General features: G+C 35.1%; 2 protein-coding genes across 3 annotated transcripts; both read left to right on the top strand.

Annotated features, from left to right (window-relative positions):
- Positions 1-422: 422 nt before the first annotated feature.
- Positions 423-4,911, top strand: LOC146949749 (putative ubiquitin-conjugating enzyme E2 26). Of its 2 annotated transcripts, none has more exons than XM_085745678.1 (7): positions 423-823; positions 1,858-2,001; positions 2,091-2,762; positions 2,861-2,924; positions 3,252-3,391; positions 3,488-3,799; positions 4,034-4,911. In XM_085745678.1, exons 1-7 carry the CDS (start codon positions 749-751, stop codon positions 4,655-4,657), a joined length of 2,031 nt encoding a protein of 676 aa, XP_085601804.1. In that variant the 5' UTR covers positions 423-748; the 3' UTR covers positions 4,658-4,911. The 2 variants fall into 2 exon arrangements, with proteins under 2 accessions (XP_085601804.1, XP_085601803.1); XM_085745677.1 differs by having other exon boundaries at positions 517-826.
- A 1,567-nt stretch (positions 4,912-6,478) lies between these two features.
- On the top strand, positions 6,479-10,186 carry LOC146949748 (putative ubiquitin-conjugating enzyme E2 38). Its single transcript, XM_085745679.1, has 6 exons — positions 6,479-6,662; positions 8,101-8,406; positions 8,508-8,571; positions 8,871-9,010; positions 9,106-9,414; positions 9,666-10,186. The coding sequence occupies exons 1-6, from the start codon at positions 6,588-6,590 to the stop codon at positions 9,939-9,941; spliced, it is 1,170 nt and encodes a 389-aa protein (XP_085601805.1). The 5' UTR covers positions 6,479-6,587; the 3' UTR covers positions 9,942-10,186.
- Positions 10,187-10,298: the final 112 nt, after the last annotated feature.

Genomic DNA, 10,298 nt, shown 5'->3' with positions numbered 1-10,298 from the left:
ATAATTTTGACATTGTTAGTTTTTACATTTTCATATGAGTTCGAATTTAGAATCTCACAATTATTTGAGTTTCAGATGATATTTACCACTTTTTATATATATATATATATATATATATATATATATATATATATATTAAACTACACAATTTTTCTCTCTAAAACACATGATGTTAAAAAAAGTTAATGATTCCTAAGATGAGTCGATCATTTGAACTGTCACATGAGTTTTTTTGTTAATCCTCCTGTTATTAAGGAAAGGGGCTTTAAACGAGAGATAAGTAAATTCTAACAAAAAATTATTTCACTTAAAAATTAAACTTAAGTTCTCCCAAACAATTCGTCTATGATGAAATTCATTCATCAATTAAGCTCAATTGCTTGATTACATGAGAGTTGGTTTGATAGCTAAAAATTTGAGCCCAAAATAAAAGAGTTAGGCTCAAATTCAATTTTCATCCCGACAACTATTATTGGATTTTTGACATAAATGTGAGGTGTAATTTTGTAATTTGCGTGCAAATACATTACTAATCAATTTGCATAAATTTCGTTATTCCCCAAGTTCAAACTCTCTCTTTCTCTCTCTCATTTTTGTTCTTTAGTATTCCAATTTTTTGTCTCTTTGTTTCACTTTCTCTCTCTATCTCTTCTCTCACTGTAATGTTTTGTGCGTAACACCCCGCGCAAAACCTTCACTCACTCTTTCGCTCAAAAGGTTTTGATTTGATTACAGTTTTCGCTTCTTCATGGATCCTGACGTTGTTGAAATTCCTCCTCCAATTCACCAAGACACACCCCCATTCAAAAGGAAGAAGAAACGGGTAGTTCCTATCTATTCTCCTATTCAATCAAACTTTTCAATTTTTTGAATTTTTTTATTTTTTTTTATTAAGTTCTTGTGTGGGTTTTGATTAGTTTTGTTTTTTTGTTCCTTTTTTCTTGTTGGGTGTCTTCAATGTATTCAAAGTTTTGATTTTTATTAAATTCTTAATCATGGGTTTTCACTTTTCAACCATGATCGTTATTTATGACTCTGGTTTTCCAATTTCTGCTTTGAAGTTTTGATTTTTATTAAATTTCAAAACTTGTTGTCTACCATGATCATTATTTTTGTTGTTGCTGCATATGAGCTTTGTTAGTACTAGAATCTGTTTAGTGAGAATGTCCTTAATCTCGAATTATGTAGTTGTTTCTTCTTAGGTTGTTATATTGTGAGAATATGAATGGTTTTAAATATGATTTAGAGGCTGTGATTGTGGCTGCAAAATTTAGGGATTTGATGTTTGCAGTTGCGATCGCAATTGCGGCAGCATCAACCTAATCAAGGATCATGGCTGCAACCGTAATTTAAAACCTTGGCAATGTTGGGACCCACATGTGAAATTAGTGATGCTGTTTTGTTGATATGTATGATTTAGAGGGATTGAGGCTATGTGAGTTTTGTTGTGGTAGCAACTTGGGAGTGGAATGGTGTTTATGGCTGGTGATAGTTTTTAAGGATTTTCAAGTATAATTTATATGCTGTTGTGTATTGCATTTGTCCATTTCCCATAGAGTTTAATTTTGGTACAATGTCGATGTAAAAAAAATAGTTACACTTTCAGACATATGGTGTTTCTCATCTTCTGATTGTGATAGGCCATTGATTGTTTTTGTTTTGGTTTTCGAAATAGAGGGGATTGTTTAAAGAGGTTCCTTCGGTTCCCTTTGTTGTAATGAAGCAAATGGTACCTTTAGAAATTAGGGGAAATTAGGGGCTAATATTCAACCATAAGCTTCATTTATTTTATAAATGTTTCCAAGAGTCTTATCTTTTTCTTTACCAACAAATAATAATCGTTTGTTACTTTTGTAGCCCATTGTCCATGATGTAATTGACATTGACGACGACGACAATGATGATGATGATTTAATGATAATTGGTGAAATAAATCGTAAACGTCATAAGGGGAAGGCACTTGAAACCATTCATGAGGGTTACGGTGATCAACAAATTGTGGTTTGTATAAGATCTTTTCCAACTTTAAATGACTATATCATTTTGTTCGCAATCCTTTTAAGAGATCGTCTGTTTTTGCTTTTTTGCAGCCTGACTTGGAAAAAGTTGGAACAGTTAGTGGGATTCAATCTTTTAATAGTCAACCTTCAGTATCACATAACTCAATCAATGTTGAGGGCCAAGGTTCTGGTCCATCGTTGGCCAATAATGACTACCTTCATATGTTTTCAGATAATTATATGGATGTAGACGAGTACGCTTTATTACAGGCACAATTTGATAATGTGGATCTACCGACTGGAATTGAGGCGCCTTTTACATTGTTGCCAAAACCTTTCCAAGGTAAAGCAAAGTCTTCTTTTTTTGGCTCAAAAAAACAGGATTTTGCTGACAATCCAGATGCGATGAAGCTGCCATATTTGGGGCAATTTGAAAGTGCTAAGAAGGGAGCTGGCAGTAGCAGTTCATTCCATTCAAATTTCAATGGATCATCGCATCCTCTGGGCATAGAATTAGGAAACCCATGGTTTAAGAGTTCTCATAATATCAATGCCACTCCTGAGCCCTTGTTTGGTGAATCCAGTGGTCTCAAATCTGCCAGAGCTGGACGTGATGGAGCAGCTGTGGTTCCCTCAGGTTTTACAATCACTCATGAACCCGAAAATGAAACCCTGAGGAAACTTCGAAGTTTTAAGCAATTTGACACTGTTACTGACACTTCAGACCATTACTTTATTAAAAATAATTGCTCCGTGAAGCAGGTTAGTTTTTTGTCTTCTATAAAAAAAATTGAAGACGTATTTTGTTTCAGTTCTAATCTTAATTATATGGATTTATATATTACCTATTTCCTAAGCAGAATCCAAAGAGCTGGGCTAAAAAAATCCAGGAAGAGTGGAAGATTTTGGAGGAGCATTTGCCGGGTGAGTTTAGTATTCCTGATACTAAATAGCTTGTAATATTTTCCATGTCATATCGTCAATCACATTTAGTATTCAATTTAATTTTGGAGCTGATGGACTTTACCACATGGTAGGTCTAGTTCCCGTCTTATCGCAAGGGGCTTCGCTTGTTTTCTTCATGATATATCCTTGTTGAAAGATAGCCAAATTTTTCCTCGATGGTGTCCACACCATATATTTGTTCTGAAATTGGAATCAAGAACTTATAAATGCCATAATGTCAAACCTGCTTCCCGCATATTATTCAATCTGACCATTTCTTTGATTTTTTTCTTTAATGCTTGTCAGATACAATATTTGTGAGAATCTTCGAATCAAGGATGGATCTCATGAGAGCTGTGATTATTGGAGCAGAAGGGACTCCTTACCATGATGGTCTTTTCTTTTTTGATGTTTACTTTCCCCCTGAATATCCCAATGTACCCCCGGTACGTGGTTGAGAATACTTTATTTAGCTGACATTATTTTCTTGCGCACTCTTTTTAATTCAATTCTGACAAATGGGACAATTTTTTGTGGGGCAGAAAGTCCACTACCACTCTGTAGGTCATCGGCTTAATCCAAATTTGTATAATTGTGGCAAAGTATGCCTCAGTCTACTTAACACCTGGTCTGGCGACAAGAATCAGATGTGGACTCCAGGTGTTTCGACAATGCTACAGGTTCTAGTCTCCATACAAGGGCTAATCTTGAATGCGAAGCCTTGCTTCAATGAACCTGGATATGCATCTTTGAGTGGCTCATCAAGGGGTGAAGGGATGTCACTGCAGTATAATGAGAATACATTCATTCTTTCAGTGAGGACAATGACGTCTGTGATAAGAAATCCTCCTAAGGTTTGGTTCTACTCTTGGTGTTCATTTCTTTTATAAAAATTTGTTTAATAAAAAAGTTGTACAGACGTATGATTATGTTATAATATTATTTTCAAAATATCTACACAAATATCTACGAGGTGATATATGATTGGATGAGTGTAATTACTTTTTACACTGCCATTGCCAAGTATTTAAAATCTTTTTCCTCTCTTGGGGTTCAAGCAACTGATTTAGGTAATTTTTGGTTTTCAGAATTTTGAAGACCTTGTTGTGGGGCATTTCTACAGCAGAGCACATGATATCATGAGGTCATGTAAATCATACACGGAAGGTGTTCAAGTTGGTTGTTTGGTAAAAAAAGGGGATAACATTGTTAATGAGAGTAAAGGAAAATGCTCAGATGGATTTAAGTCTGGTTTAGTTGGATATGTTAATATTCTAATCAAAGAGTTTGAAAGAATTGGAGTTAAGGACTGTGAGAAATTTGTGCTTCCTCCCTCCAGTACCGCGTACCACCCGCATAACTACATCAGTGGTCAAGGAACATTTTTCTCAAAACCCAATTTTCAGACTCCGGTCCTTCATCCCTCCAATCTTCAGATTCAGACTCCTCAGATTCAGTTTCATTCCTCCAATCTTCAGATTCAGACTCCTCAGATTCAGACTCCGGTGCTTCATCCCTCCAATCTTCAGATTCAGACTCCTCAGATTCAGACTCAGGTGCTTCATCCCTCCAATTTTCAGACTCCGGTGCTTCAACCCTCCGGTGCCATGTACAACCTTCCTCTCTCGGGTGCCGTGTACAACCTTCCTCCCTCCAGTACTGTGTACAACTCGCATAACTACATGAGTGGTCAAGGAACATATTTTTTTTAAAACTCAATTTTGAGACTGATATCTTAGGCTTATTGCATCAAGTGCATGCTGGTTTTTGTGTTTTTTTTTTGTTTTTTACATTAATTAACTATTAAGGATTTTCGGTTTAAAAAAAACTAAGTATTTAAAACTTAACTTAATTTCAGCACACACAAAAAACTTAAGATGATTGTATATACTACCTCTAAAAAAAAAGGGAAATGCTAACAAGTGCAAGGACGCTTGTTATGAAGTTTAAAATTGAAACTTTATCTTGAAAATTGTGTATTTAATACATTGTGTAGTTTACATTTTTCATCTTGTTTAATAAGTATAGAAATTTATTCATTTTGTTTGCTTTCTTTGGATTCCAAAGTTATACGGTAACCACCACAATCACCACTTTGTATATTTTTTTTGTTAACTATGATATTTCATCTCTTAACGAATTTGTTTGTTTTGTTTTGGTCCCATTACTATTAACTTGTTTATTTTGGTTCCTAGTATCCACTTTCGTCGGTCAAATTAGTCTCTTCCATTTGTTTTTGTAAAAAACATGTTAACTTTGTCCACATGTCATTTATAATCGGAGAATAAGGGTTTGGATTTGAGGAGCACACGAGAGTTCATGGGTGCATTGACAAATGATTTTCATTATTCATAACCTTTTAAAATTCTTAAAAATGATTAAAAGCCTAACAATCTTCATGCTCCAACTTTTTTTTTCTTTTGAAGAATATTCTCTCTCAATTATCGTTGAGATCCTTGAATTTATTTTCCTCACTCAAGTAGACCGTCACCTTCCTCAACAATATTTGTAATGGTAATGAAAAGAAAATGGACGATTGGTTGAAGAAAACCAATTTAGTAATTTTATTCGTTATAGACCTAATTATCACCTTTTAATGATGATTCAGATTGGACTATGTTGTTTCAATGAATTATTACTTTTAGTTAGACGAAATAACAATATTTATTAGAAACTCACACATATATATAAAAGAGTCGGAATTTAAACCTTGGTCACGACATTCCACTTAACAATTTCAACATTTTTATCGGTTGAACTAAGATTTATGAACTGATTTATTTATTTTTATGAAGTACAAATTTTGTTTCTTATCAAAATACACTAGGTGTTTACTATTTTAAGCAGTGGCGAAGCCAAAAAATTTACAGAGCCTGGGCTAAAAATACGTTACTTTCTTCATGCGAATAATTTCACATATTCTGCAGATAATTTCACATTTCCTGCTGATAATTTCACATTTCCTGCGGATATATCTTTCCTGCGGATCCTAAAATCCTAGTATTACCTCACCTGGGAACCTAAATCTTTGGCAAAATCTGCAGGAAATGGCTGGGCTGGCAAAATCTGCAGGAAATTAGCCCAAAAATCCGCAGGAAAAGCTCAAAGTTGTAGTAATGGCTGGGCTGGCTACAAAGGAAAGTTGGAGCTGAGCCTGGGCACTAGCCCAGGCTAGCTGGGGGGTGGAATCGCCACTGATTTTAAGTCCATTTGATTCATAAAATATAAATATTAGACGTAACAACATAACCCATAAGAAGAAAATAAAAAACATAAGAACACAAACTCGAGACATACTCCTTCAAAAACAAAAAAACACAAGACATGCATTTGAACTTTGAAGATATCAAACAATTTTTTTGTCTTGGAAGATGTTTGATGCAATGAATAACACAAACAAATGAAATTTCCTATTATATCCTCAGAGGTGGTAAATATTATTGACCGAGAAGAAAGAGTGTGAGAAAGAGACTTGGGTCAAACAGTAACTTCGTAATATATCAATAAATGTCGTAAATTTCGTTATTAAGCATAGTTCAAAATCTCTCTATCTTCCATTTTTGTTCTTATAGACACAGTACCTTCATTCTTTCAGTGGGTAGCAAAACCTTCACTCTCTCTCATTACAGTTTTTGCTTCTTCATGGACCTTGATGTTGTTGAAATTCCTCCTCCAATTCACCAACACCCTCCCAGACTCAAAAAACAGAAAAAACAGGTACTTTCTTATCATTTTTGAATTTTTCTCTCAAATTCTTATGAGGGTTTTGTTTAGTTTAGTTTTTTGTTCCTTTTCTCTTGTGGGGTGTCTTCAATCTATTTAAAGTTTTGATTTTTATTAAAATCTTAATCATGGGTTTTCACTTTTCAATCATGATCATTATTTATGTCCCCTGATTTTCCACTTTCTGCTTTAAAGTTTTGATTTTTATTAAAATCTTAACCTGGGTTTTCACTTTTAATCCATGATCATTATTTATGTCCCCTGATTTTCCAGTTTCTGCTTTAAAGTTATCAACTTTGCTGATGCATATTGTTACTGCTCCTTTGTTTTTTGTTGTTGCTTCATGTGAGCTTTGTTATTACTAGAATTTGTATACCAATAGAATGTCCTGATTGCAACATTGCTGGTTTTGGTTATATAGTGAAATAGTGGTTTTGCTATTTTCTTTTGCTTATAATCATAGAGAGTATAACCCTTTGGACTAGGGTTTAGGCAGATCTCAAATTATGTAGTTGTTTCTTCTTAGGTTGTTGTATTATGGGAATCTGGATGGTTTTAAAAACTGATGGGCTGTGACTACGGCTGCAGCATTAAGGTTTTTGATGCAGCCGCGGCCGCAGTTATAGTAGCATCAACCCTAATTAAGGATCATGGCTGCGACCGAAATTTGAAACCATGACAATGTTGGGCCCCACATTTGAAATCAGTGATAGTGATGTTGTTTTGTTAATGTGTGAGTTGTGGAGGCAACTTGGGAGTGGGATGGTTTTTTTGTATCCTCAAGTATAATTTATATGATGTTGTGTAATGCATTTGTCCATTTCCCATAGAGTTTGACATTGATGCTGTGTCAATGTAAAAAATATCACACTTTCATACATAAGGTGTTTTTCATCTTATGATTGTGATAGGCCATTGGTTATTTGTCATCATTGATAGACCTACTTTTGTGTTATTAGTATGTAAGCTGCAGGTGAAACGTATTTAGTCATTGAACTTGGGAAAATTTAGAATCAAACTGCTTGTGTGTTGGATAGTGAATTTGAGATTTTGCTGTATGTGAAGTTTTGCATTTGAAATTTTTCTATTATTCTACATAAGTAAGTTATTTTAGAAACCTAGAAAAACTATTTATGCTCTTACAGCTGGGTAGGTTTGTGAAAGATAAAGTAAATAAACAGAAGTTTTTGTTCGTTTATTAAGGTATAGTTTTACAGTTTGAGGATTTTTTTTTTTTTTTTTTCGAAATAGAAGGGATTGTTTAAGGAAGTTCCTCTGCTGCCCTTTGTTGTTATGAAGCTACTGGTACCTTTAGAAAGAAGGGGTCAATATTTAACCATAAGTTTCATGTTGTTTTTATCTGTGTTATAAATGTTTCTAAAAGTATACTTTTTCTTTGCCAACAAATAATCATTGTTTGTTACTTTTGCAGTCCATTGTCCTTGATGTGATTGACATTGACGACGGTGAGGATGATGATGATGATTTAATGGTAATTGGTCAAATATCTCGTAAATGTAACAAAGGGAAGGCACTTGAAGCCATTCATGAGGACGTGCTTGGTAAAACCGGTGTTCTCAAATCTTCCAGGCGTAAGAGAGCAGCTGCCCCAGGTTTGACAATCACTGATGAACCCGAAAATGAAACTCTTAGGAAACTTCGAAGTTTTAAGAAATTTGACACTGTCACTGACACCTCAGACCATCACTTTATTAAAAGTAATTCCTCCATGAAGCAGGTTAGTTTTTTTTTTTTTTTTTAAATATATTTTAAAGGCATACTTTGTTTCAGTTCTAATCTTAATTATACGGATTTACATATCACCTATTTCCTGATCAGAATCCAAAGAGTTGGGCTAAAAAAATCCAGGAAGAGTGGAAGATTTTGGAGGAGCATTTGCCGGGTGAGTTTAGTATTCTTGACGGACTTAACCATATTCATTGTTAATTTTTTCTATCGAGCTTCGTTCATTGCTATTGAAATGGTAGGTCTAGTTCATGTCTTATCGGAAGGATCTTGACCTGTTTTCTTTATAATACATCCTTATTGAAGAATGTCAAATTTTTCCTAGGTTGTATTCTCTATAGATACCTACCTGTTTTGAGGTTGGAATCAAGAACTTATAGACACTAGTGTGAAACCTGCTTCTGCATATTTTTCAACTTGACCATTTCTTTCACTTTCATTTTTAATGCTCATCAGATACAATATTTGTGAGAGTCTACGAATCAAGGATGGATCTCATGAGGGCTGTAATTATTGGAGCAGAAGGGACTCCTTATCATGACGGTCTTTTCTTTTTTGATGTTTACTTTCCCCCTGGATATCCCAATGGACCACCGGTACGTGGTTGAGGATACTTTATCTGTCTGTCGCTATTTTCTAGTTCACTCTTTTAAATTCAATTCCGACAGCGGGTCCATTTTTTTCATGGCAGCAAGTCCACTACTACTCTGGTGGTCTTCGGCTCAACCCTAATTTGTATGGCTGTGGCAAAGTATGCCTCAGTCTACTTAACACCTGGTCTGGCGACAGAAATCAGATGTGGACTCCAGGTGTTTCGACAATGCTACAGGTTCTAGTCTCCATACAAGGTCTAATCTTGAATGCAGAGCCTTACTTCAATGAACCTGGATGGGCACCAAAGGGCACACCGGGCGCTGAATTGAGTTCCCTGCAGTATAATGAGGATACGTTCATTCTATCGCTGAAGACAATGATGTATATGATTAGAAAGCCTCCAAAGGTTTGTTTCCACTCTTGGTTCATTTCTTTTATATCTCTCCTGGCTTTGCGACGTTACACATGTAGCACTTAGTTTTTTTTTTCCCCCCTTCATTTAATATAAGAAGTTTTACACAGACATTTGATTATATTCAACAATAGCGTTATGTTATAATATTATCGAATGTCTATAATTTCATTTACGCCGTCATATTTAAAATCTTTTTCCTTTCTTGGGGTTCAAGCAACTGATTTACGTCATTTTTGTTTCAGAATTTTGAAGACCTTGTTGTGGGCCATTTCTACAGCCGAGCTCATGATATTCTGGCGTCATGTAAAGCATACAGGGAAGGTGTTCAAGTTGGTTGTTTGGCCAAAGGCGGGGTTCAAGATGTTGATGAGGGTGAAGGAAAATGCTCAGATAAATTTAAGGCTGGTTTAGTTGGACATGTGAATAATCTTGTCAAAGAGTTTAAAAGAGTTGGAGTTAAGGTCTGTGAGAAATTCACGTCTCCGCCGGTACCACGTAGCACCACTGCCAGAAAGTGACTCGCTTAACTACATGAGTTTTGTCAAGGAACACTATTTTTAAATCCCAATATTGAGACCGAAGATTACTAAAGCCTTATTGCATCAACTGCATGCAGGTTTTTGTTTTTAACATCAAGTAGTTAAAAACTTAACATAATTGTACATACTACTACAATCACCAGAGCAGTGCTGTTTAATGCAGCCGTTTTTTTTCACGAACAGCTCACGTAATGTGTTTGGCCAATAAAATTGAGTTAGCGGAACCATGGTAGGAAGTGCATTAGCCGTATGGCATGGTAATGATGTCTCGCCAATAACATTGTCATTTTCATCATTGTTAACCATTGTTGCTGGTCCTTGGGGAAGGAACAATGA

This window comes from Medicago sativa, chromosome 2 (genome assembly GCF_051527215.1).
Source record: "Medicago sativa cultivar Bolivia chromosome 2, Bolivia_mono, whole genome shotgun sequence".
Taxonomy (NCBI): Eukaryota; Viridiplantae; Streptophyta; class Magnoliopsida; order Fabales; family Fabaceae; genus Medicago; species Medicago sativa.
This window is presented reverse-complemented; position numbering and strand designations above follow the sequence as displayed.

Excerpts from the sequence above, each read along its gene's own strand:
- LOC146949749 (XM_085745677.1), top strand. The coding sequence starts at position 749 with ATGGATCCTGACGTTGTTGAAATTCCTCCTCCAATTCACCAAGACACA. Across the intron at positions 827-1,857 it reads AAAGGAAGAAGAAACGGGTA|CCCATTGTCCATGATGTAAT; the intron begins GTTCCTATCTAT and ends TTACTTTTGTAG. Across the intron at positions 3,392-3,487 it reads AATATCCCAATGTACCCCCG|AAAGTCCACTACCACTCTGT; the intron begins GTACGTGGTTGA and ends TTTGTGGGGCAG.
- LOC146949748 (XM_085745679.1), top strand. The coding sequence starts at position 6,588 with ATGGACCTTGATGTTGTTGAAATTCCTCCTCCAATTCACCAACACCCT. Across the intron at positions 8,407-8,507 it reads GTAATTCCTCCATGAAGCAG|AATCCAAAGAGTTGGGCTAA; the intron begins GTTAGTTTTTTT and ends TTTCCTGATCAG. Across the intron at positions 8,572-8,870 it reads TTTGGAGGAGCATTTGCCGG|ATACAATATTTGTGAGAGTC; the intron begins GTGAGTTTAGTA and ends AATGCTCATCAG.